This window comes from Theropithecus gelada, chromosome 7a, assembly GCF_003255815.1.
Source record: "Theropithecus gelada isolate Dixy chromosome 7a, Tgel_1.0, whole genome shotgun sequence".
NCBI lineage: Eukaryota > Metazoa > Chordata > Mammalia > Primates > Cercopithecidae > Theropithecus > Theropithecus gelada.
Window position 1 is genome coordinate 56,683,690 of NC_037674.1, and position 27,319 is coordinate 56,711,008.

The window sequence follows — 27,319 nt, forward strand, 5'->3', positions numbered from 1 at the left end:
CTCCTTACAGCCATGCCCTGGGGCAGCTGGCAGGAAAAGGCTGGGCAGGTAGAGACACCCCATCAAGAATGAGCCCCTCACGACTCTGGGCCTCTGGCTGCTCCTGTGCCAGGAGGACATGAAAACACCCACACTTGGGACACCCCCAGACCCCTCATAGTCACTGTGAGGGTGGGTGTTGCCCAGGGAGTTCTGGGTGTTCATAATGCCAAGGCCTTGGTAACCGGATGCCAGAGGGCCCAGATCCTTGTAGCCCTGGGGAGTAACTTCAACCAGACATGCCCCAAAGATTCTGCAGCTCCTGGGCCCTCACACACCGTGCTGATCCAGGCCTGTGCCTAGCCAGACAAGAGGGCCATGGGGAGTCACTATCAACCCAGAGCAGACACTGCCTCTGTGACCAGCCTGGGGCGTGGGTTAGGGGTGAGGGTCTGCTGCTGATGCTTTCCATCTCTTTGCTTTGTCCTGATTATAGCAAATCCCATCTCAATCCAGCAAGACTCAGTCATCTCCCTTTGGGATCGGAACGAGCCACACCTACCCGGCAGACCCTTCTTCCTACAGCCCCCTCTCCAGCCCAGCTACCTCCTCACCAAGCGGGAATGCCTACTCCAGTCTTGCCAACAGGACTCCAGGGTTTGGTAGGTGGGGAATGAGGGAATGAGATTCTGGGAAAGCCAGAAAGCAAAAATGCTTTCTGAACATCCTGAATTCAGGGGGCTGAGCTCCAGGCTCCCAGCTACCAAAACAAGGCCCGGAGGTTTCCAAGCACCTCCTCTCTCTCTGGCTATGAGGAGGCCTATGGTGTTCCTAAGAGACTGGATGCTTAGGCCTTGGCTTTGTGATTTGGCTTTATCATTTTCAAGGCACTGGGATGATGTTCCTGTGCTGTGATGTGATCTAAATACCACTTTAACCCATTATGGCCCTAGCAAGGATTTTTAGGCCCCCCAACTCAAAAACCTTATAGTCTTGTTTCAAGAAACTAGAGAATAGCTATAGAGACAATCAATTGCATAAATAATCCTGCAAAGTTTTCTCTTTCTTTTAAATATTAAAAACACCTATCTTACTTTGTTAACAAAACCTCAGGCCATAGAAGGTTAAGGAACCGCTGTGTCCTGTGCATCTCTCAGGATCCTGGGCTTTGCCCACTCTCCATGTGTTTAAGGAACCTCCTCAGCATGTCTCCCAGGGCTGGGGCTCCACTCCACGTCAAGACAGGCTCATAAGAGACCCATGGTCCTTGTAAGAAGTCCGAGCTGGTGCCTGCTTTCTCACAGTGAGGTCACTGGGTGACACCCAGCAGTGCAGCTCATAGAGCTTTTCTCTACCGAACTGATTCTTCAGATGAGCATGAAGCTGAGCCCAAACGTCTGAATTTCCACGTGGCAAGTTAAAAGCTTCCGTTAGAACTGCTTGCCTGTCAGCCTTATGAACAATTCTGTGCAGGCAGAGCGTGGTGACTCACATCTGTACCCCAGCACTTTGGAAGGTTGAGGTGGCAGATCACCTGAGCCCAGGAGTTCGAGACTAGCCTGGGCAACATAGCAAAACCCTGTCTCTACCAAAAAAAAAAAAATTAGTCAGGTGTGGTGCATGCCTGTAGTTCCAGCTATTCAGGAGGCTGAGGTAGGAGGATCATTTGAGCCCAGGAGGTTGAGGCTGCAGTGAGCCATGATCACACCCCTGCACTCCAGCCTGGGCAACACAGTGAGACCCTGTCTGAAAAACCAAAAGAAAGAAAAATGCTGTGCAGAGCCCCTAGCACACAATGGGGAGTTGTCATCTGCTGCCCAACCCTCCCCATCTCCTCTGCTAACAGCAGCACGTCTGCTCCACTCAGCCCAAGGTCTTGGGGCACAGCATTTCCTGAGGCCATGCTTGTCCCTCCAGCCTTAGTCACATTTACTTGCAGTGTGTTCTCCTGTTCACCTGTTAAGCATTCTTGCCACACGATTCACCGGAACCAAGTTTAGAAGCACAGCACCCTGTTTGAGGAAGGAGAAACCCCATGGCAGTTGCTTTCGAGTCAACCAGGCACTCAGCACAATTACCACCTTGAGCCCAGAATCCTGTTTCTCAGGACAGCATCCACCTTCCTGCAGTCACACATGAGATCCTCCTCCACATCTGGTTCCTCACCTGGGAGCGGAGAGACCCCTTCATCTCCTCCTGAAGGTGGGCCTCGTAGACTCAAGTCCCCCTGGGTATCTAGTTCTTCCTGGAAGCGCAGGGACCATCTGGCACTGATCTACTCAAAAAATCCTTCAGTGCCAGGCCCCAAATCAGCACTGGAAAACAGAAGACAGGAGACCTGGTCCCCACCCAGAGAAGGACACAGTCCAGAGATGGGGGCAGGGGAGACAGACAGGTAAAGGGAGGCAAGCAGGACAGTCTGCAGTTGCAGCAGCCATGGTCTGTGCAGGGGCCCTTGTGGCTGCAGGCCAGGAGAGTCATTATGTCTGATGGGGTCAAGAGAGGCTTCAGAGCAGAGCTAACACGTAACCCTGGCAAGGTCTTGGAGCATCCCACTGTGGCCGTGACAAGACAGGTGGGCAGGCCACTTCCCTGCCCCAACCATCCAGTGCCTTTAGCTCCATGCCTCTCTCTAGTCTCCACTAAACAAATGCCAGGCCCTGAAGTATGAATTTAGATGGGACGCAGGAAGGACAAAGTCCTGGGCTGAGGCCACTGCACCACTGATAGCCAAGAACAGGCTCAACACAGATGGGGCTCCAGGTTCGGTGACCATTTTTTTACATTTGCCTTCAAGCTATCTCACACTCAGGTGATAATAATAGTAATGATAGCAGCCTGCCCTTACTGGGTGCTTATTTTATTATATGCTAGCATGTGGCATTCATTCAGTACTCACAATAGCCCTAAGAAGGAGATACCATTATTATTCCCATCTCACAGATAAGTAAACTAAGGCACACTGAGGTCAGATAACTTACCCAGGCTAACTTACTGTAGCTGATAATAGCAGAATCATGCCTTTGGAGCCAAGAATCAAAGCTGGGCAGTACATCTGAGACCGTGCTCCCATCACTACTCTGTGCTTACCATCATTTTCAAATCCATTCACAGGGGACCTCAGAATTAAGCAAGAATTGGATGTCCCAGCAGATGTCCCTTGATGTACATTCATGAGAAAGGGGCTGGAACCCTTCCAGTGACAGCATGAAAAAAGAGTATAAAATCAAGAAATGAAGGACTGAGAAGTTTCCTATGGCCTTGCCATCCGTGCATCACGTGTTACCTTTGGCCACAGCTGTTTGCATGGAATAGGATGCAGGGAGAGTGTGTTGAAAGCCAGGCTGTGGTGGAGTGAGCAGGTGATGGAGTGGGGATGAAGCTGAGCAGGAGAGCCGGAAGGGAGGCTCAGTCTTGGGAGGGAGAGGGAGACCTCGAGGTGAGGGGTTGCTGTCATCATCTGTGATGAGTATGCTGCTGGAGGAAAGCTCCCAGTGCAGGCAGAGGGAACCCAGGATAAGGTGTTGGGGTTCACATCAGAAGTGTAGAGGGGGCCTGGAAAATGGGTGGACACCAGACCCCCTTCTGACCACAGGGTCAGCCTTTACTCCACAAGGCTTCAAGGAAGTGGAGTCCTGGCTGGGAGAAGAGGTCAGCCTTTGGTTAAGGACAGAAGAAAGAGGATGTGTGGTTAGGAAGAGGACCCAAGGGTTGTTCGTTAGTGAGGATGGTTACTCCTGAGGGCACAGTGGGAAAGGGTGCAGAGAACAGAGCAGGTAAGTATGGGTGAGTGGAGAAGGAACAAAGCAGGTAAGAATCGGTGAGTGGAGAAGGAACAGAGCAGTCTGCCTCATTAATGATCAGTTTCATTAATTACTAAACACAAAGCAGGCTTAAAAAACAGGCAGTGTTTACATTTGCAATGGACACACACCCTAGCCCAGCATGGGCACATCTGAGTGGCTTCCCAGTGCCTTCTGTGCAGCCCTGGGGCCTATTGGTGTGGCACTGATGGGTTCCTGGGCATGGCGGCACCCCACAGTACCTGGCCTCAGATCATTATCCATGGCCAGAGCCCAAAGAGATAGCACAGTCAATCCCAGCTTCCCGCTTCTGGCTGGCTGGAGCAGGCAGGAGGTTTGAAATGCCTGCTGAGCAGACTTGCCGGACATCACCCATTGGTGGACCAGGGGCAGACATCAAGTTGTGACAAGCAGAGCATGTCACTTTTGAACAGTGCTTCAACTGTTTCAGACTCCTCAGGATAGCTTTGTAGACTGTTTATACATTGAATGAGAAAAAACAGCCCTGCCTGTGTCTCAGCCCTTTCTGTGAAACACGTGCTGGTTTTGTTCCACGAGACTTCAGGAGTCAAGTCAAAGCATTTCTTCCATTTCAGGCTTTTCGAGTTATCTTGAGCTTTACTGCTGTCATACTTGTGTTTCCAGTCTTAGTTTCATTTTCATTTTGAGTCCAGTCCCAGCAAAAACGTAGCTATTTGAAATGTAGCATCCACTAGGAAACTACACAATCCGTCTACATAAGCCCTGAAAAATCCAAGCATTTATTCCCTTAACAAAGTAAGTGGGGAAAGTGTTGTGCCTGTAGGGCCCAGTCAGGAGACAGAAACCATGCCAGTGATTTGAACAGGAAAAATTTAAAGATTTTGTGACTAATAAAAGATGGTTAAGAAGAACCCTGAGGAATACAGGAATAATAATCGTGGGCAGCAACTTCCACCTCTAAGGCTAAGGGAAAGTAGACAAGACAGGAACTGAGAACGTGGAAGAGGAGAACCCACCCCACAAATCCTGAGGTTCAGCCCTTATTGGAGAATGTGCGTCTGTCTTGGTAACACACTATAGAGGCTCTGGACTGCAGTGGGTCTGTAAAAGCAGCCTGCCAGCTGACTGAGACACTCAGTAGGGGGTGCAGATGGACCAGAAATGGTCTACACACCCACCTACCAGATGGCCAAGAATTTCCCCAGGGAGTGCCGGCAGGTAAAACTGATTCACAGGAAGCAGCCTCTGGGTGCTAGAGAATTGTGCTGAAGAGGGAGCGCCCTGACATCCTGCACACTGCTGCTAGACACACTGCAGGAGGAAAGAAACACCTGATCCAGGAAGAGAAGCCACTTCGCTGCAACACCTTGCTTGTCTCTCCAGCGTCCTCTGTTGAGAAAGCCTAATGCTGCACTCGCTGACAAAGGAGAACTGTTTGCAGGGTGTAGTTTCAGTGTCATAAAACAGGGCAAAGAAGGATGGATTTAGAGCTAAGAGGCAATAAATTGACAACTGACAAGAATGTATATGACCTGAACCCTCAAATTGCTCAGTTTCTTTTCATTTCAACTACTGCCAGGCATCTGCTTGTTGATATTACCTTGTTTCTTGGAGAAATGCAGGGAGCCAAGGCACAGATTGCTCAAAGAGAAATGGCTCAAAGGTGCTGTAGCAGATCAGGTTTTAATTCCCTGACTTGCTTCAAGTGTGGCATACACATATATAGGATCTAAGTTACATTATTTTCTTAGCAGCATGCTTCCAGATACAATGTCTTGGCAAGCACCAGCATGTCCATAGCTCCTTGTTCCCCACATGCTTCTCAGTTTAGGGTGAGGTCTCTAAAGCAATTCATCCGTGGATGACACAAGTCAGATCAGGTCGATAAAGATTAAATCAGGTCACAGTAAATAAACTAACAACTCTGGGGATGAACGTCTTTTACAAAGATTGAGAAACACATCCAGAACACATTGCCCTTTCGTAAAAGAGCCATGTCCATCCCAGCCTGCCCCACCCAGCCCATATTCACTTTGGAGAGGGGAATTGAAAGAATTTGTTATTCCAGGCTGGGTGTGGTGGCTCATACCTGTAATCCCAGCACTTTGGGAGGCCGAGGCAGGTTGATCCCTTGAGGCCAGGAGTTCGAGACCAGCCTGGCCAACATGGGGAAACCTTGTCTCCACTAAAAATACAAAACTTAGCCGGGCATGGTGGTGCACACTGAGGCAGGAGAATTGCTTGAACCTGGGAGGTGGAGGTTGCAGTCAGCCGAGATTGCACCACTGCACTCCAGCCTGGATGACAGAACAAGACTCCATCAAAAAAAAAAAAAAAAAAAGAATTTATTATTCCAAAACTATCTGGAGTAAGAAACGAAAGGCATAATTTGAAATAGGGGAACAGGGTAGGCTAAGCACAGGCAGGGAGCCGGTAGTATTTCGCTGATCTGAAATGTTTGCAGACACCATGCACCTTCTTCCTCCTCAGCTCCTGCCCACAAAGCTCGGTCCCGGGCATTTTTACCAGTGAATTGTGGGGAATTATAGACCTCCCCATCCCTAATACTAGTTAGTGTTGAAAAGGTGAGGCCCACTCAGAAAGACTGTAATCCTTGCTGTGAGGTGCGTTTTTCTTCTGCCTAGAAGGCATTTGTAAGAGAATGAGCTGCCCTTTTGGTGCACTTTGTTCCTTTATCCAGCAGGGTTTCTCAGTGTCAGCACTATTGACATTTTAGGCTGGATAATTTTTGTTGTTGGGGGGGCTGTCTGTTCCTTATAGGGGGTTCAGCAGCATTTCCCTGTCTCTACTTACTAGGATTTCTCTGTTTATGATAATGACAAATGTCTCCAGACATTTCCAAATGTCCCCCCTTGGTTTGGTGGCAGGGTGAGGTTGCGCAAAATCACTTGATTGGGAACCACCGAGCTAAACCCAATGACATAGGACCTCCAAGCAGGACTTCGAGTGAGCCTTAAGTCTTAGGGCAATTTCCAAATCAGCTGAACCTCACAAGGAAAAATGTTAATGAGAGGAGAATGATAGCATTGAGCTTCAAATTTTTAAAAAAGGAGGAATGTCATCCCTTCCTCTATGACCTAGGAACCCACAAGCTCCTCAAGATTCTGACCCGTGGTCTGGAAGCCCACGCAGCTGGCCCAGTTGTTACCAGCCCATAACACAGTCTCTCTGGGCTGGGAGGTGGCCCATGCACCAGCCAGGGCTGTAGCAGCCCAGCCCGTGCTCAGGAAGCCACCAGAGTGAAACTCAGCTCATAGTTTGTAACTATGTAGGTGGCTTTGGAACAATAAAGTAATACAAGGATTTTGGTGACCACTGGGTTTTTTGTTTGTTTGTTTGTTTGTTTTTCCAGAAAGAGGCTTGTAGGTACACTGTGGGGTGAGCCATGGGAAGCCCCTTCTTGCCATTTATACGCAGAGCAGGTCAGTCAGATTTAGGTTAAGAACCCACAATGCTCTGTTATCCAGGAGAGATTACACTGAAGTTCTTGCTAACTATCTGGTCAGAGTGGTCAATACAATTCAGGAGAAAAAATAAATATACTTTCAGTAGCAGAGGCTGAAAAGAGGACTTTCCGCTTTTCTCTTCCAGCACATGGCCAGTGAACTCATTCTTCAGGTCATCTGTTTGGATGTAACTTCCTCTAGAAAGACTCAAATCTGAGCGAGGGCCCAGTCCCCGGTCCTCCTGTGGCGGCCTGGACTTCCCTTGTAAGAGCTCATAGCAATTCTGCTTGCCTAGTAACGTTCTCAGTGGCCAGGTTTGACCATCACTGCATTACCAACATGCTGCTCAGTATTAGGTATAAAGTAGGCCTTCGATTTAAACACTGTATCAAATGAATGCACGTGGCCCTCAGTGTCAAAAAGATCTAGGTTCAAACCCTGGGTCTGGCATTTGTAGGCTAAATGAGTTGGGCTAATTTCTTGATGTCTTTGAGTCTCCGTTTCCTTATCTGAAAAATGTGGATAATGGGCTCATGGTTCTTAGAGTCAGAGTGAAGAAAAGATGAATTGAAATAATGTAAAATACCTAGCATGATTCATAGCATATAGTCATATGATGTGCACATAGTCAGTACTCCCAAAATTCTTCCTTGACTATTTCCAAAGCAATCCCGTTAACTGATTTTTTCCCCTTGCAGAACATTAAGAATTTTTATTCTGAAATCTGGCATATGTAATTAATAGAATCAAGTACTCCAAATGTGAATAGAGAGCTAATCTTCCTCTAATCATTATTCCCCTCCACCCTTCCTCATCTCTGGGTATCCCTGAGGTAAGACTGGTGAGAGAATGTGTGCTTATTTCATTATACCCAGAAAAACCTCAAATGCAGATAGAAATAAAACTTCATGGAATGTTCATGTTCTTCCTTCTTACTTCCCTCCCTCCCTCCCTCCCTCCCTTCCTCCCTCCCTCCCTCCCTTCCTTCCTTCCTTCCTTCCTTCCTTCCTTCCTTCCTTCCTTCCTTCCTTCCTTCCTTCCTTCCTTCTTCCCTCAGCAAGTTCTTGTTGAAGACTCTCCTATATTCCAAGCACTATTTTCAGTAAAGCCTGGGGTAGACGTAGATACAGTCCTTGGCCTCAAGTCCTCACAGTTTGGAGTAAATCAATATAGTGTGATGGGCCACAGGCAAGCTAAGAGGAGACAGTGACTGAGGAAGTCAGCCACACAAGGTCACCTTTGATTAGGGCTTTGAACCTGGCTAGAATTATCTAGGCACAGAGAAAGGGAAGGATGTACATGACAGAGAGAACACATGTGCAGTAGCACAGAGATGTAACTGCGTGTGGCATCATGGGGGACATGCAAGTGTTGTCATGTGACTAGGGCAAGAGGGGCTGGAGTTAGACATGAAGTGGGAGATGAGGCTGAAAATAGATGCAGATTGCGAAGGATCTTCATGCCAACATCCAGAACATGGATGTTACTGCATAGACCGTAGTCAGCCACTAAGCAGTCTGTAAGCAGTGGACTACTGTTGGAGGGAGATCACACCAGTAGCTGTGTGGTTATGGGGGCAGTGGGTGTGGCCATGACTCACAGCACTGGTTGGGGCAGTGAGAATGGAGGAAAGCAGGTAGGAGCTGAGAGATGGTATTTAGGGGAGTGGGAACTCAGCCGATCCCAGCCACTGATTAGACGTGATGTGGGAGTGAGGGGAAAGAGCCTATGCTTGTGTTCTTCCCCTCCAGACTATGTGAGGAGGTGAGATATTGCTTTAGGCATGGAGAGCTTAAAGTGTCTTTCATACTGCTTAGACATGGCAGGGATGGATGGAGCCAAAGCTTAGGAAGCTGGGACTGTCAATACCACCAGAAACACAAGTTTATCATCCTTAGCTCTTTCCACTCACACCCTTCAGCACAGCCAGTAATCAATCAACAAGCCTAGGCACCTCCTTCTCCATCACATCTCAAATCCACCCACTGCTTTGCAGCTGGCTTTTGTTCCGTGTTTTGAGCCACTGTCATCTCTTGCAAGGATTGCTACAGCAGCCTCCTCCTGTCTGGCTCCTTCCCTCTCCTCTTGTCTACCCCATTCCTTTCTCAGTTGGTCTCTTTCCCTCTCTTTTTGTCCACCCACCCATGGACCATCCACATCTGTGTGCTTTCTGTTTCTGCTTAAAAACCTTCAGTGTTTCTCTGTTGTCCCCAAAGTTGGTCATACTGATAGTGTGGAACCTGACCCCTGGCTTACCCTCCAGCCTTATCTCTTATGACTTGCCTGATCCCACTCTGTTCCTCTTCCATCCTGAGCCACCTGTAGATGCCCGGATGAACCAAGCCCTCTTTCACCATCAGGCCTTTGAACAGACTGACCCTTTTCTCTAGAATTATTTTCAAACTCACCTCCAAGCCCTATACCCGATTAATTACTAATTCCCCTTCTGGTGTCATCTGAGATCTCTGAAAAACCTTTTCTACTTGTCATGATTAGTTAGGTATCCCTCGTAAGGGTTTTTATTCTAGTTCTTCTGACTCTTACAGCAGCTCTCACCTGTGCAGAATCATCTGTTTGCTCCCTTTCCCAACCATGCTGTATGCTTGTTGAGACAGAAACGATCTTATTCTCCAGTGTATGTACAGTACCAGCATGGAGCCCACGTCAGAGCAGGAGCTCAGGAAATATTTGCCGAGTGAATAAATGAATGAGTCAGTTCATGAGACTAGAAGAGGTATTTCCTTCTTGTTTGTTGATGAGAGGGAAGGCCTGACTCAGACCCCTGCTTTCAACATATGTTAAGAGACAGGGTCACTTACAGGAAGGACCAGGAGGCATGTGAGAAAGAGTAGTGTAAGAAGTAGCAGAACCAAAATCAAGTTCAATCCTAGAGGTCAACAAGATAGTTTCAAACAGAATGATCAAGAGTGTTGGATACTCAAGAGAGATTGAGAAGAATGGGCACTCTTCAAATGCCTGTTGGATGGGGCCTAGCAGTAGAGTAATTGCACAGGGTTGAGAAGGGAGGGAAAAGAGAAGATGCTGTGTGTGTGGGTGGGTGTAAATGTTGATGGCAAAGGGAAAGAGAGGTAGGTATGTGCCTTAAGGAGGAAGGGCTGAGGGCATTGATTTGCGATGGGCAAGCCCCAAGGAAGCCATCATTGCAGCAGCATCCTGGGTGACCCTGCATGGCAGTCAGCTCCCTGAATGTGTTAGGACATTCCCCCAGTCTATCATGCCCTTCCTTCGGCACCGGTGGCTATGTCCCTGTACCCTCCGGCCAAGCAACATGGACCCACTGAAGGCCCCATATTGTGCCCAGCCTCTGCAGGCTTCCAGAATGGGACAGGTGCCTGTCAGGTGGGAATTTCCTCGTGGCTCCAGCTGGCGATGCTGCTGTTTTAACTTTGCCACAGTTGTGGACCTAGCCTTCCCTCTGCTGAGCCAGTTAATGAGGCCAGTGGACACGCTTCTACGAAAGAGTTCCTTTTGGCCCTCGGGGATCTTGTGTGGGATTATTAGGAGAAGACATTTCACATTGGCAGATGAATTTTCTGTAACAGAATCCCATTAAAAAAGTAGATTTAAATCTCTCTTATGCTAAGGAAGGGAGTTGTACCCTGCCTCAATTTTACAGAATTCTTTACCAACTATTGTCATCATATAGAGTTTGAAAATCACCAATGGTAAGACATTAAAGGGACCTTATGTGTTTTATTAAAGCCCTTTATGTCTCCGGCATTATATATGGGTGGATGGGTGAGAGAGAGAGAGAGGGAGAGAGAGAGATTCTTCTCCCTGAACACTTTCTAACCTGGCCTCTCATTAACGCAGTGCCCAGGTTGGGGGTTGGATAGGGCCTGAGACTTGCCTGTGACCAGCATGACTGTTGGAAAGAGTAGTATGGGACAAGATGAAGCTTGTCTTGCCACCCAGAGCTTGGTAGAGAGTCCATTGTTTCCAAAATGGTACTGAATGATTTGAAATAAGAAAAAAAGTTTCTAAGATTTTTGATGTTCCTTAAAGGTATCCTCTTTGAAGGGTATTTTTTAAGCCTCCTCTTTGGTTGAATCTCAAAAATGTTTTTAGACAAAATTGCACTTATTGGATAGGCACAGTGGCTCACTCATGTAATCCCAGGGCTTTGGGAGGCCAGAGCAGGGGGATTGCATGAGGCCAGGAGTTTGAGACCAGCCTGGGCAACATAGCCAGACCCCATCTCTACAGAAAAAAAAAAAAAAAATGTTTTTTAATTAGCCAGACACTGTGGCATGAGCCTGTGGTCCCAGCTACTTGGAAGGCTGAGGCTGGAGGATTTCTTGAGCCCAGGATTTCAAGGCTGAAGTGAGCTATGATTGCACCACTGCACTCCAGCCAGGGCAGTGGAGTAAGACTCTTTCTCATATGCAAAACAAAACAAAAAAAATTCCACCTGTGTTTCCTGTTTTTTGTTTTTTCCATTGGCAATTTTTTTTGTATAAACTATAGACAGAAACAAAGTGGCTCTCATTTATAAATGAATTTGCTGATTCCCACAGAGGAACCTTATCTTGTCTGACCAGCGCCTAAATTTCTTCCCCCTCAAACAAACTGATGCAAAAAAAAAAAACCACTCTGCCAAAGAGCCAGGCCGGAAAAGACTGTGGTGCTTGGCCCTGTAGGAGGACCTTGTATAATGCGTGTGTGGCTTCCGAGGAGTTGCTCAGGAGGCAGAGGCTGAGGTTGGCAGTTCGCAGGGGAATGCCAAGGTGAGGCTTTTCCTCTAGCGGGACCAGATGCCTTTCAAGAGCATTCGGTGGACCGAGAGGGAGTCAGGAGCAGGGGCAGGTATGTCTTCCTCCTCATGCCAACACCGTACTGCCGAGGACAGACCCTCTGTCAGCCCACGCTCTGCATGCCACAGACATGCCCCTTGCCCCCAGATGCCCGCAGGAGGCCTTTGTGCACAGTCACCAAGTGCAAGGAGCGCTCCAAGGCTTAAAGCATCTAGTCACCTGGCAGGTGACCTCAGGAAGAGCCACCCTCTCTGGCCAAGTACCTGCACCATTGGGCAAAGGGCTCCTGTGTCTCTTATCCCCTCAATTTATGATCTTTCAGTCAGTGAGAAAGACGAGGATAGCAAATGCATTCCTCCAGCTCTGGATGGAACATGCCTTTCAGAAGCGGGCGGCCCTCCAGCCGCAGTGGTTCTTAGGTCTCACAGAACCACGGGATGGCTTTTAAAGGAAGTGTACTGTATGTCGGATCTTTCAGCTGAAAGTGGACAAAGTAGCGGGCAGTTCCAAGGACGGCCCTCAGAAGTCTGGTCGCAGTGGCAAAGCCAGCACCACGGCCAGCAGAGCGGTGAGCAGCACTCCCACCAGCAGCCCGGTCAGACTGAAGTGTTCCAGGTAAATCGAGCGAGCACCGCCTTCTCGTAGGTACCGGCGCCTTCTCTCTGCTTCCTTTCCCCCTCGGGCTCTGCCGCACCACCGCCTGCCCGATAGCCATCGTGAGTTCTGGCCCAGCCTGGGCTAGAGGGAGTCCAGGAGTAGAAGGCCCCATCCTACCCAGCCAGAAACGTCAGGTGCATGTGGGAAGGAGAAGGGGCCGAGGTAGCCTTTGAGCTAAGCCAAACAATAGGGCAGGCTGCAGTTGGAGATGCTTCCCAGACTCCAGAGCTATCCAGGGGAGGGGCACAAAACCAAGGCCGAAGGGGGTCTCTCCTTAAGAGCTGCAAGTGCCCCCAGGCTTGGCTGTCTGTCACTGGCTGACCCTCTTTTTCCCCACCATAGCCCCCAGAATGTGGAGAACATCCCCACCCAGTCCCTTGCTCAGTGCCAGCCTTGCCCTGGCTCTGCTGTCCTCTGTGGTTAAGCTCAGGGAGAGTCCCTGGTTGAGGATACCTGGGCACCTTGAAACTCGCCATTATTTGAGACGTTTCTAGACCATCCCGTGTGCCTAAGGCAGACTGTGTGGCTGGGGATGGCACCGCTGCAGCCCCACAGAGCAGGTGCCCTGCCCCTTGTGGGCTTCCTTGGCTCAACTTTCAGCCAGAAACATTCCTACTGGAAGGCTTCAAATGGAGGTACGAGCCCATTAACTCCCCCTCAGCCAAGAGCTCAGCTCATCCCTCCAGGTCCTTGTAACAGGAACCCAGGCACCTCCTGCATGCACCAGGCCTGCCCTGCAAAGCAATGATGGGGGCAGGAACCACGTTGTGGGAGGGTTCTGAAACTCCCAGGATCGCAACCCCTCCTTCTCAAGAATCAGTGCTCCATTGACCCCACCCTCATCCCAAGCCCCTCTCCTGCCAGGGTCAGCTGTGTCTTCACAGACAAAGTCCTGGGACTCAGATGTCACTCAGGGTAGCATTCTGTGAATGTGCAGGGGAACAGCTCACCCAGGCCTTCGCCTGCCTTCCCTGACTGCAGCCTTCTCTCCTCCTTCCTCCTTCTGTAAGGCATTGTTCCTTGCCCATTCTGAGGCCCCACAGCAACCCTGTAAGGCAGAATTTCCTGACATGGATCTTCATAGTCACGATGCTAAAAAGAATTCTTGGCCAAATAAGCTTAAGAAACGCTGGTTAAACAAAGTTATTAAGTTTCTTTATTGCACGACATATCAGAACTTTTATTACACCAATGAGAACTATGGATGTCTAGGAGGTAGGCAAAGTGTGCCTTGTTTCCCAAACTTATTTGTCCACAGAATTCTTTTCTCACAGAGCATCACATGGGCTGAGAATTCAACAGAACACATATTGGGGAATTGGCTGTAAGACATTGAAATAGTGCTATTTCCGTTTTCTGGATGGGTCATCTGAGGCCCAGAGAACTTGAAAGACGTGTTGAAACTGAAATCTAACCATTCAGGGATTTATCCCTGCACTAAGATAAACATGGAAAACAGGCCACCCAGGTCTCCACGCACATCCTGCTTCCACTCCACTCTGCATTGGATTTCTCTTGCATTTTGGCCATCTGCTGTCTGCTATGTGCACCTTGCTTGGGGCCAGCCTGGGGTCCCCTGCCAATGGGGCTCTCGTCTACCCTGGGTCCCTGACTCAACCTTAGATAGACAAAGGGTGTGTCCTAATGCCGTTTACCTGCTGTCACAACAGCTCCCTGGGGAGAACAGTTTCTCAGCGCCTCAGACATTTGAGGACCCCTCCAAAGCATCCCGCAGAAGGCTGGGGAGGACCTCTGGGCTGCCCCTCTAGGGATGGCCATGAGGGTGAGTGCAGGCTGGGCTTCTGGGACATGCCCAGTGCACGGACAGAGGAGCTGACTCCTCTGTGGCTCTCTTTTCCTCTCCTCTGCAGGACATGCTGCCCATGCCGGGAGATCCAACCCAGGGGACTGGCAACTATAACATCGAAGACTTTGCCGACCTGGGCATGTTTCCACCGTTTTCTGAGTAGCTGTGGGCAGAGCAAGTCTCCTGTTGTACAGTGCCACCCATACTGTGATGTCGACGCCCGTGTGAACGAGGCTAACCCTCGCCCTGCTTGCCCTGCCGTGGGCCCCCCAAACCAGAAGCCATCTCCCCCGCTCTGTGTCCCCAGGCACGTCATTGCTCCACTCTCCCCTGCAGCCGTGGCTGCTCGGCCACTGACCAGGGGCCCTGGCAGACATTAGGGGATCAGTTGTATTTATTGTACTTTATCTGTGTGTGCTCAGGAGGTGAGCCTAGTGGGTCCTTAAATTTGGTTGTGAATAATCTCTTAATAGACAATTTATACTCATGAAAGTTCAGCCAGTGCCCAGAGTGACCAAGCAGCACCAGCAGGCCTGCCCAGGATGCTGAAAGCAGATTTCTTCTTGCTTTTCCCTTCTAATGGATGCGTGGGGCTCCGGGGAAATGCTGGAAAAATAGGCAAGGAGAGTGCACAGCCCTTGTTCCACCAGCTGGAGCCAAGAAGCACAGAGACACAGAAGCATCTGCCCCTCAGCTCCGCTGGTCTGTCTGTGCATACATCGCGCCATGGGACGTATGTAATTTGTGCAGTGTGACATGAACTTGCTGTCCTGATGGATGTGTTGTGCCTTGTGTCTGTCATGTGTGGCCAGCGTGAGTGTATAGAATCCAGAGTATGTAGAGAGCCAAAATGTGTGGCCCTGTCCCCAAGCTCAGCAGCGCCAGCCATGACCACAGGATGCTCGGCCCAGGGTCTGGGAGCTGGGCTAACAGGCTGGCACTTCAGCAGGGTCACCAGGAGGCACAGCTAGGGGCGTGCTCACATGAGTAGGTCAGTTCTTTGGTCCAAGCCCCTGGTGCAGATTCAAGCTCCTCCTCTTAGAGGAAGCACCCCCTTCCTCTCACAGGAGCCCCATGGGAGCACTCACCCTCCTCCCAATTGGATCTGAACAGCTGTGTTCCTGGTCCCACATAGGCATGTCTCATCCTTGCCCCACTGGTGAGAGGAAGACCTTGTGGCTGCCCAGAGCCTGTAGGACAGCATGCCTTGAGGTCAGAGGCCAGTCCCTTCTCTACAGATGTAGACAGCAGGGTAGGATGCCCAGGTGTCCTCACATGGGCACCGTGAAACACTTTCCTCCAGGCCACCTGAGCCTTTGTTCTTCAGCCCGACTAGAGGAACAGCAGCTCTGGGAGGCACAGAGTGCAGGTCTCAGTGGCAGAAGACTTGGGTTCCAGTTCTGGTTCTGCCACACACCCACTGGCCTTGAATTTCTCCAGTGGTCTCAAGACAGGAACAAGAGCTGACTCTAGAAGCTTCTGCCTGGCTGACCTCTGAGCCCATGATCCCTGGCTTGCTTTGCTTCTCTTGGATTTGAAAAGAGTATAAGAATCCATCCCCCTGTTTTCAGGGACCTCTGCCTTCTCCCACACCCCTTACACTAGTAAGGACTCCTTCAGCCTCTTGTGTTTTCTTCCTTTTGTGACCACTATGCCCCCTCCCTGTTTCTCATCACCAGCCCATTAGCCCACTGACTCCCATATGGTAGAAAATGTATTGTGGCTGCTGCAGGGCAGGTGAAGGGACCCACCCTCTGGGAAAGCCCTTATGTTCCTCCCAGAGTCCTTCAGGTAGCTCCTCGCAGATGCTGGTTGGTAGTGCAAATGCTCAGAAACAACCCGTGCATCCCTACCCATGGATTCTGCAGGACCAGGAAGAGTGGCATTGGTTCTAGAAACCTGAGAATGGAGTGAGCCCAGCTTGCAGGAAGGAGTTTGGAGAGAGTGTTTGCTGTGATCCATCGAAAGCTCCACATTAAAACCCAGCCCTGTCTGGCCAGGGAGATCCGTGTGCTCAGTGTTGCTGGGGAATCTACAAAAGTCAAACACTGCTTAGCAAAACGCCTTTGACTGGTCGTCAGCTGTGCATGACTACAGTTCCTAGACTCTAAATTAATCCCAGCCTTGCAGTTTCTAGAGCTTTTTGTCCGTAATGGTGATTGAGTCTCCATTGTAGATGCATGCAGTGTTCACTCCAACCTCACAGGCTTTCTTACTTCTGGGAAATGGCAGGTGGTTGAAACCCTGCACATCTTCCCAGGGCCAGCCCCAGAAAGGGCCTTTCTCTGCCTGCCCTGCCCTTGGGGCCACCTCTGCCTCCAGCAGCCTTGAGCTTGCCCCAGGCCATGGGCATAATTATTTCCCCCAAAAAAGGCACAAAAATAGGTTTAGGATCAAAGAAGTGTTTCTCAGTGAAATGAAAGCAGACTTTTTATAGCCTTTAGCTTGTGAGTTTGGAAGTTTGGGGGGGTCTTATGTTTGTTTTTGCCTTCTGTTTCTTGGAGGAGAGTTGGGGGCTTTTCTTAGGTGCATACACAGACCCAGGTGAACACGCTGACTGTGAACCTGCCTTGTATCCGAAGCTGTGGTGGGCACTGAGGGAATGCAACAAAATTAGGAGAGGATCCTTGCTCCCATCATCTTCTCCTACCTCAACAGGGGTTCAGGATGCAGTGAACTCAGTTCTTGGCCCTTGGGTGAGGATTCATGGATGAATGAAAGCTAGACCTGACGGGGAGTCATTATGACTAAATAGGCCCAGCCTCCTTCCCTTCCAGCTCTGTGCTAGGAGCACAGGTGGGAAATCTGAGTAGAGTCTGACCCCACTTTTTGCTTATGATTTGTAAAAGCCATCATGGGGCCAATAAAAAAATAGGGGTGATGGAGGGGGAGAAGCCCAGGACTGGGAGAATCGCACATGTCCCAGGGGTTTTCACCAAGGATTTTCGAGACACACTGGAGTAAGAATTAAAACCGCAGAAGGTTTAATTATCGTGGTTGGTTTGCAAAAGCACCTCCCATGCCAGTCCTGCCCAGCCTTGGAGGCCAGAATGCTCATGGCCCCTGTGGCCTGCTTGTCCTTCCGCCCATGCCCAGCAGATACCTCTCTGACTGGAGATGGGCTCAAAGCTGGATTAGGAAGGGGAGAGGCACTTGTGACTTTGTTTGGCTCTGTGACTCACTTCCTCGCTCACACCTCATCTAAACTACTAGACTTTCAACTGACTTTCCTTAGGCCAGACAAGCAGACAGCTTCCCACAGAAGAGGTCTGTACAGTGACAACCCGGGCCACAGCAAAGACACAGATGCAGCCACAGTAAGGCTCCATCAGGACTGGGTCAGTGATGGCAACAGGATGGCCAAGGATGGCTCTAGAACACTCTGCCCATGCATCACTCCCCCCAGTTTTATTTTTAGCTTTGGCTTCAGGGAGTGACAGCCATCACAAATAGCCATATTCTGCTCTACTCTCCAACATACCAAATTCTACACTGTTGTTATTTCATGAGAAGTGAATATTGCAGATTGGGGGGATTCCGGTTGTTAAGGAACTTACACTGGGGAGCTTTACTCTTCTGTGTCAATAACGTGACTACGTGTTCTCCAGATTAGCCACACGTGCAAACATCAGTGTCCTTCTAGCTTTAGCCAAGAGAGAAACCAGTCCCAGGGAATGAATGGTGGTCTCCCCAGTCCCGGCAGCACTTTGGGCAGCCCATAAGCTATGCGAGAACGTGAACACTCACCTGTCTGGGCTCACCTTGCTCCGTCACGGTTCTCACCTGCCACATAAACAGGAAGAAGCCAGTGACCGGAACAGCTCTAGCCAATAACAAGTCAGAATAGAAATGTTCTTTATATTACCAGAAAACATGGGCTTGGCCTAAGTTGCTGTGTCCTAACCTGCCGGGGATCATTCCCCACCAAACCCCCTGTACTAAGGAGCCATGAACCTTTTGGACATTCACCTTTTCCTTGACCATCTGGAGTCTGGGGCAACTTAAGGAGGCACCACACAGTGGTGTAGGCACATTTCCACACGTAGGTGTCCCTGGCTTTTGTGGCCAAAGCTGATGTTATGGTCAACAATGGGCCAGGGCCTGTGGGGCACTGACTTTGAAAGTGGCAAAATGGAGTTTTCACAGGCTGTGTGGGAACAGGACAGCTCGCTTCATCTAACAATCTGTTTCCTTTAAAAAAAAAAAAAAGAAAGGACAGAAAAATATTTCATAAGCTGGTGTCAGTGGACAGTTTAAGCACTTAACCATTTCTCTTTCTTCTTATGGATGTGAACTGTGCTGTGGATAAATCATTTGTATTTCTTGAATGTTCTGTATGATTAACAGTTATTAAGTCGGTTGTGTATATGTGTAACTAATGTAACTGCCTTTTAAAATTTCATTACAATAAAAATGACTTTGCTCTGAACAACGAATGGCCCAGGCCAAGTTTGTAATTGAACCATCCTTGGAACTTGCCCTTTGTATTACACTCTCTCCTATGGGCTGTATTGTGTCATAATCTGTGAGGGATGTGATGTACATTATACTAAAGAGTGACCCTTTTGGAGGTTTAGCTTCTTAGGATAGAAAAGGAAACTAGGGCTGGGTGCTGTGGCTCAGGCCTATAATCCCAGCACTTTGGGAGGCTGAGGTGGGAAGATCACTGGAGCCCAGGGGTTTGAGAACAGCTTGAGCAACAAACCAAGACCCTGTCTCAAAACAAAACTAACAAAGGAAACTAGCGTATCAGTCATATTGCATTAGAACCAATAGAAAATAAATAAACAAATAATAGAAGGAAACTCATGACCATCTGTGTTAGGCAAGGCTCTCTAGAAGCTTCTTTACAAATGATATTTTTGTTAATACAAATCTGGTATGTGGTTACTCTCCCTGGTTTACAGATGGAGAAGCTGGAACTCAGAAAAGTTAAGAAAACACAGGAAGGAAATGGCAGAACCAGGATATTGAACTCAGGTCTCAATCAAAAACCCTGTATATATTGTCCTCTTTAAACACTCTTATTATTATGTTTTAATCCTCACAAAATTAAGTTAGTGTTTTAATATGCTGATGCCTCTAGTAAATACAATTGACTTTTGAACAGCATGGGTTTGAACTGTGCGGGTCCACTTACATGTGGATTTTCTTCCATCCACCTCTGCCACCCCTGAGACAAGAAGACCTCCTCTTCCTCCTCCTCCTCCGCCTACTCAACCTGAAGATGACGAGGATGGAGACCTTTGTGAAGAGCCACTTCCACTTAATGAATAGTAAATATATTGTCTTTTCCTTATGATTTTCTTAACATTTCCTTTTCTCTAGCTTACTTAATTCTAAGAATACAGTATATAACACATATAACATAAAATATGCGTTAATTAACTGTTTATGTTATTTATATTCTAGTCAATGGTAGGTTATTAGTTGCTAAGTTTTAGGGGAGTCAAAAGTTATACATGGACTTTCAACTGCATAAAGAGTAGGCATCCCCAATCCCTATGATGTTCAAGGGTCAACTTACTTACAAATTCTATTTTTTCTCTGCCGAAAGAGAACTTTCTGGATTCTAGCAAAATGGCAGACTAAAATCATTTTAAAACCCTTCCATCAAACACCTAGTTTTTACAGCATTGCTAGTTTTTACAGCTTTATTGATCTATTATTGACACAAAGTAGACTGCACATATTTAAAGTATACATAAAATTCTGCGACCCTGAGTTAAACATAGACTTCTTAGATACTACACTGAAAGCATGATCCATCAAAGAATAAACTGACAAATTAGACTACATAAATATTAAAGGCATTTGCTTTTCAAAAGACACTGCTAAGAGCATGAAAAGATAAGCCACTGATGGGAGAAAACATTCACAAGTCATGTATCTGACCAAGGACTAGTACCTAGAATATGTAGAGAACTCTTACAATGGAATAAGACAAATGACTCAGTACAAAACAGGCGAAAAATCTGAACAGGCACGTCACCACAGAAAATATACAGATGGCAAATAAGCATGTGGAAAAAACTGATTACCATCATTAGTCATCAAGGAACTATAAATTAAAATACACAATGACTCTAATATTTGGCTAAAATGTAAAAAGGCTGATGATAGCAAGTGTTGCCCAGGGTATGGAGCAACTAGAATCCTCATTTAGGCAAAATGGTACAGCCACTTTGAGTAACAGTTTCTTAGGAAGTCAATAATCCACTCACCTTATGACCTAGCTTTTTCGTACCTAGCTATTTGCCCCAGAGAAATAAAAACATATTTCCAAACAAAGACTTGAATAGGAATATTCATTGCAGTTTCATGTGTAATAGCCACGAGGGAAAAACAACCTAAATGTCCATCAACAGGTGAGTGGATAAACAAATTGTGGTACCACCACACAATGGAATACTACCCAGCAATAAAAGAACAAAGCACAGATACAAGCAACAGCATGAACAGAACTCGAAAACATTATGCAGAGCAAAATGTCACATTTATGTCACTCAGATTTACTAAGTCTGATAACATGATTGTTACTGAGGATGTGGGGAAACAGGAATTCTATTTCCTAGCTAGTAGAAAATAGCAAACTTGCTCTGAAAAAGATGACGTTTAGCAGTGCCATTTTTCCAACAGCACATTGGCATGGTAAAAATGTACAAACCCATGACAGCGATTCTAATTCCAGCTTTCTATTCTACAAAACGTCTCACATACACACAAGAAGACAGATAAAAAGATATTTATTGCTCTGTGTGTAAGAGTAAAAAAGTGGAAGAAAATAATCTATCCTTTGGTAGATAAATGAATAAACTGTGATTTAGTTACACAAAGGAATATATTGCAGCACTTAAATATCTTGTTGCATGTGCAAAAATCCTAAAAATATAACATTGAATTTAACAGCTGTGCATATTTTTATAACTCAACACATTAACGTATTTTGTGACTAAGTAGATAATAGTCAAAGAAATAAAAGAAAAATAACCTCATCGATGATAAAAACAATTCGGATAATGTTTATCCTTAGAGGGAAGAAAGACATAGAATGACTTGTATGATTGAATTCCTTAAAACAGATTAAGAAAGAGAAAGAAAAACAGGTATTGACTAAAAAGGAACAGAAAAGTAGCTGAGGCAATTATGGCAAAATGTTAAACAGCTGTTTCATTTTGGTAATGAGCATGTAAAATTCTGTAATACTTTTCTCAAAATGATATATAATGAAAATATTTAATAATTAAACATAAAAAGCAGATACTTAAATCTCACAAGTAGTCAGAGAAATGCAAATTAAAGTAACAATGGCATGACATTTTTCACCGCAATGGACTGGCAAAAGTGGGAGTGAATGTGAAATGACTGTCTTAGTTATTTTTGGTAGAAATAGAAATTTTTGCAATTTATTTTGAGAGTGATGTGACAATATCTATTAAACAAAACTATATCTTTGACTCAGCTATCCCACTTCTAATAATCCATCTTAGCAAAATAAGAGTGCTGAAGAGAGATATACTTATAGGAATGTTTATTGCCACCATATTTTGTAGTGGGTGAAAACTGTAAATTAAGGCAAAGCTCACTGATAGAAGAATGGATGACTACATTGGAGAATACCTATTTCATGAACTATCAGATAGCATTATTTCAATACATTAGTACATAAAATAAATAATCAGAAAATTATAAATGAAATTGATCCATGTTGATAAAACAAACGTGACCAAAAGCACATTAGTTAGGTTCATGTGTGAGTACATGGTTGTATATATATATACATATGTACATGTAGAAAATGTATACAATATTCAGCCTGGGCAACATTGCAAGACCCTGTCTCTACAAAAAAAAAAAAAATGTAATTAGCCAGGTGTGGTGGCACATACGTAGTAATCTTAGCTACTCAGGAGGCTGAGGTAGGAGGATCACTTGAGCCCTGGAGTTTGAGACTGCAATAAGCCATAATCATGCCACAGCACTCTACAGTCTAGGTGACAGAGTGAAACCTTGTCTCAGAAAAAAGAAAATATAAAATACTGTATTCACATCAATAAGCTGCATTTGGAAGGATTGGGGAAGCAGAGAAAGTAAGTAAAACTTAAAGAAATTGTGTTAAGTATAATAACATTACATTTACATGAAATTATTTATACATGTATTTATTCATTTATTTTGTGTATTTCTCCAAGAAAAAAAGGCATGTGCCTTTATATGTGTAACAGATGGATGAAAATCCCTTCATGATAGTCTCAACCTAATGGGATCTGAGGTGAATTTCCCCTACATCCTTGTAACTTTTTTTTTTTTTTTTTTTTTTTTTTTGAGACGGAGTCTCACTCTGCCGCCCAGGTTGGAGTGCAATGGCCGGATCTCGGCTCACTGCAAGCTCCGCCTCCCGGGTTCAAGCCATTCTCCTGCCTCAGCCTCCCGAGTAGCTGGGACTACAGGCCCCCGCCACCGCACCCGGCTAGTTTTTTGTATTTTTTAGTAGAGACGGGGTTTCACCGTGTTAGCCAGGATGGTTTCGATCTCCTGACCTCGTGATCCGCCCGTCTCGGCCTCCCAAAGTGCTGGGATTACAGGCTTGAGCCACCGCGCCCGGCCCATCCTTGTAACTTTTAATATGACTTGTTCTACAAAGAATATATATTACTCCTAAAATCATTAAAAGTAATCTAAAGCAAATTGCCTGCCAGAACAAGAAAAGAATAAATGATTACCCACAGTAGCTTGAAATCTTGAACCACTACAGAATTTTGATGCCAAGGAGTGGGAAAGAGAAGGATGCAAGTGTGCTATGGTAGAATGCACTCTAGCTGGGCACACCTGTGGCAGACGGGAAGCTGAGTGGACTGCAGGGCATGACGGGGAGAAGAAACACTGAATGAAGGCCAAAGGACCTGCCATGACCTAGGCCCTATAGTCCCTCTTTCAATCCTCAAAACACAGCTAACAAAAATATATCCTTTACATAGATGGAGCAATATAATTATTCTTCTGATTTTTCTGATGATATACACTCATTGTTTTTTGAAGAGTACAGAAAAGTATGAAGAACAATAATATTGTATTCCAATTTGCTCTTTTTTTTTTTGGACAGAGTCTCACTCTGTCGCCCAGGCTGGAAGGCAGTGGTATGATTTCAGCTCACTGCAAACTCCTCCTCCCAGGTTCAAGCAATTCTCCTGCCTCAGCCTCCTGAGTAGCTGGGATTACAGGTGCTCACCCCAACGCTCAGCTAATTTTTGTATTTGTTTAGTAGAGATGGGGTTTCACCACGGTGGCCAGGCTGGTCTCGAACTCCTGACCTCAGGTGATCCACCTGCCTCCGTCTCCCAAAGTGCTGGGATTACAGGCATGAGTCACTGTGCCTGGCCTCTTTTTTGTTTTGGAGACATGGTCTCCCTCTGTGGCCCAGGCTAGACTGTAGTAGCACAATCACAGCTCACTACAGGCTCAATCTCCTGGGTTCAGGTGATCCTCCTGCCTCGGCCTCCCAAAGTACTGTGATTACAGGCATGAGCCACCCCATTTGGCCCCAATTCACTCTTATTGATGATTGGGAAAAGTGAGTAGGGAGAGGTGAGAAGGTCAAGAGCAGGGGTGAGGGAAGCACCATGTCTGATCAGAATTCAGGGAGTGGGACAAAGCCACTGGAAGAACTAGTACTCATTCTCATGATGCCACCTAGACTTTACTTCCCTCTCAGCCTCCACTCCCAGAAAGAACTTATTTTTCCACTGAGAAAAATAAGCTTATCCCCCTGTTACCATGTTGAAGCCTGACAATCATGAGCATCTTTCTCCTGTAAATCCTCTCAAGCGTGTTCTCTCAGTAAGCATTTGTGTGGCCCCCACCACCAGCTCCATGAACAGAGCTGGGGTTGAGGCTACACAGGGAAGATCCAGGCCCCACTCATGAGGACTGCCTCATCCTGAGGGGAGAGGCAAGCAATATGATGTTCTGGAATGTACTAAGGATTTCGGTAGAGGTCACCTATTCTGCACCAACACAAAAGAGGGAAGGGAGAGTCTGGGAAGGGCTGAGTATCTCATGCGTTTGTGATTAGCATGACTTAAGCAAGAGGTCCCAGATGAGGCCCATCGAAGATGGAGTCTACCCATTGGGGGCACAACTTGTTGGCTCAGCTTTTGCAGAAATCACTTAACAGGCCCCCAAATCCAAGCCTGAGACCCCTATAAATCATGAAATGGGTACAGCCTCTCAGCAGGACACCAGATTAAAATGCCTGGAATGCAGCTTGCCTCTAGTTCTACAGCCACAACCTCCAAATTACTAATTCTTTCAACACATTTTACTCAGAGTCAAACATATATGCCAAGAATAAAGAAATGTGGCCTGGGGCTGATGAGGCCAGAAAACAACATTTCATCGCAGTGATTTATCAGAGTGTGAGCATTTCTCATTCACAAGGCTCGTTGAGTGCAGATGTGCCCACTCATTTTTCTCACAGAATCTCCACGCCTTTAACTGGCAGCCATGTTTCCATTGCAGCCAGGTTGAGTTTCATTTGGGCCCATGGAATAGAGCCATGTCAGGAATGATGTTACATGGGGTCCCTGGAAACCCTCGTGATCCCTCAGACCCCACCTACTCCTAGGAAAGGCATGGTTTTGAGAGCTTCCTGTGGAAGAGCACACAGAGCTGCCTAGTTACCAACTCTGTGAGGAACCAGGACCCCAGATGCTAAGAAGATGCCGGGAAGCTTGGTGTCATCCTAGACTCACTATCTACGGGCAGAATGAAGTATCAATTCAAGAACAGCAGGCTCTCTTCCTAGTCATCAGGTTGTCCAAGCCTGGATGCTAGCACAAAGAGATGTGCTGGCTCCCCTGGAGATAGGACAGAAGAAGAGAGAAATGATTTAGAGTGTGATGCTGAGGAAGTGTTCAGTGAAGGCTACTTCAGGTTTTTTGTTCATCGGTTTATGCCCTGTACAGTACATGACACTCTATTAATGTTCAATAAATTCCAAGGAATTTGTCTTACTCTGGGTCACACCATCATTCCTCAATTGTCTTTATCTATAATGAATTCACAAAGACTGGTTGCAGCTTCAGAAAAGTTTTCAGATAGGTCTCAGAACCCCCGCTCTATGCTGGCTATGAGCATGCAAACTTGTATTTTCATTCCTGGTCTGTTTCAAGTCTATGGTAAGGAAGCAGAGAGTTGGGATGGAGACACAGTTGGCATCTCATTGTGACAAAAATTGGCTGACCTCAAGGGGACAGGCTGGCAGGAGTAGTCAGAGAGAGGTGGCATCTCATCTAACCTGAATCCTCGGATTCTAAAAGGATTCCTAATGAATGACGATGGGAAGAATTGAAAAGCAATGAGTAAAGTACTGATTCCTGTCACGCAAGTGGGCGCTGCATGATGCCTGGGGTGATCTGATGGTAACATGGCATGTCTCAGGCAGATGGCCCAGATGGCCTGTAGATAAAGAAAAAATGGAAGAGAGGTAGGGGATCGGGCTTCATGGCCGGGACCAACATGGAAACACAGGTTTCTCACTGCATCGGGCCCAAGGATTCTGTAGATGCCACAGATCCAGGATCCAAGGGACCTGGGCCTCCTTGGACGTTAATGAGGAGGTTAAGGACACAGGGAAGGTTGAGAGAGCATAGCCTTGTTGAGCAGGCCACAGAGGTCCCCAGGACTCTGCTCTTCTCCTGGAGAGACATAAGGCACTACCAGCAGGCCATGGGACCCTCTGCCTATTTTCATCCACACCTGCTCTCTGCTTTCATGCTCAGGCACAAGGATCCATATCCCTTTTTTGAAAGACTGTCCTCAAGCTATTGGATCCTACTTTGCCAAAGCATGCAGAGCCAGGGATGTCTAGGATTTTACATCCCACAAAGAATAGTTTATTACCAATGACTGCTGGGTTCAGGGGCATCAATACCCCAGCTTCCTTGCTCCTGGATGGGGGCATCTCTAAGTTGTAACATATTTTCTCCAGAGTATCCCTGTGGGATTGAGATACAGTTACCCTCTGTGGAAACTTTATTTGCCTTGCTTAGTCTTCTTTCTTTTCAATCTCACTTCCTGGAGTGAGATGTCTCCCTGAGCCTTCCCTGGGGTTTGGAGAGAGCTGAGCCTCCTTATGTATCGCATGTTCTGTGCAATTGTGGGATGGAGGTAGTGGCAGATGGAATTTCCCCATCCCTCCCAGTTTTTCCTGGGAATTCCTTAAATAAATCACCTTTACCCAATTTTTCTCAGATTCCACCTCTGAAGAACTCAGCCTCAGGCAGGGCTATTGTAACAATCACTAAACTGCAGCTGCAGAAAAAGTAAGAACTTTTTTACTGCTGTGTAAATTACTCTCTCAGAAAAAAAAAAGAAAAAGAAAAAGAAAAAAACACAAACATATGTGCCTTTAAAAACTATAGATAGAGGCTGGGTGCGGTGGCTCATGCCTGTAATCCCAGCACTGTGGGAGGCCGAGGCGGGCAGCACCTGGAGGTCAGGCATTCCAGACCAGCCTGACCAACATAGCGAAAACCCTCCTTTACTAGAAATACAAAAATTAGGCCGGGCGCGGTGGCTCAAGCCTGTAATCCCAGCACTTTGGGAGGCCGAGACGGGCGGATCACGAGGTCAGGAGATCGAGACCATCCTGGCTAACACGGTGAAACCCCGTCTCTACTAAAAATTACAAAAAACTAGCCGGGCGAGGTGGCGGGTGCCTGTAGTCCCAGCTACTCGGGAGGCTGAGGCAGGAGAATGGCGGGAACCCGGGAGGCGGAGCTTGCAGTGAGCTGAGATCCGGCCACTGCACTCCAGCCTGGGGGACAGAGCAAGACTCCGTCTCAAAAA

General features: G+C 47.1%; 1 protein-coding gene across 1 annotated transcript in view; it reads left to right on the forward strand.

Annotated features, from left to right (window-relative positions):
• The window catches only part of ARNT2 (aryl hydrocarbon receptor nuclear translocator 2), a 176,400-nt gene extending 157,498 nt beyond the window's left edge, over window positions 1–18,902 (forward strand). The window contains exons 13-15 of the mRNA XM_025390052.1: window positions 476–641; window positions 12,485–12,621; window positions 14,535–18,902. Coding sequence (XP_025245837.1) covers window positions 476–641; window positions 12,485–12,621; window positions 14,535–14,633 — 402 coding nt within the window. The 3' untranslated portion in view covers window positions 14,634–18,902. The remainder of the gene's footprint in view (window positions 1–475; window positions 642–12,484; window positions 12,622–14,534) is intronic.
• The last annotated feature ends 8,417 nt before the right edge of the window (window positions 18,903–27,319 follow it).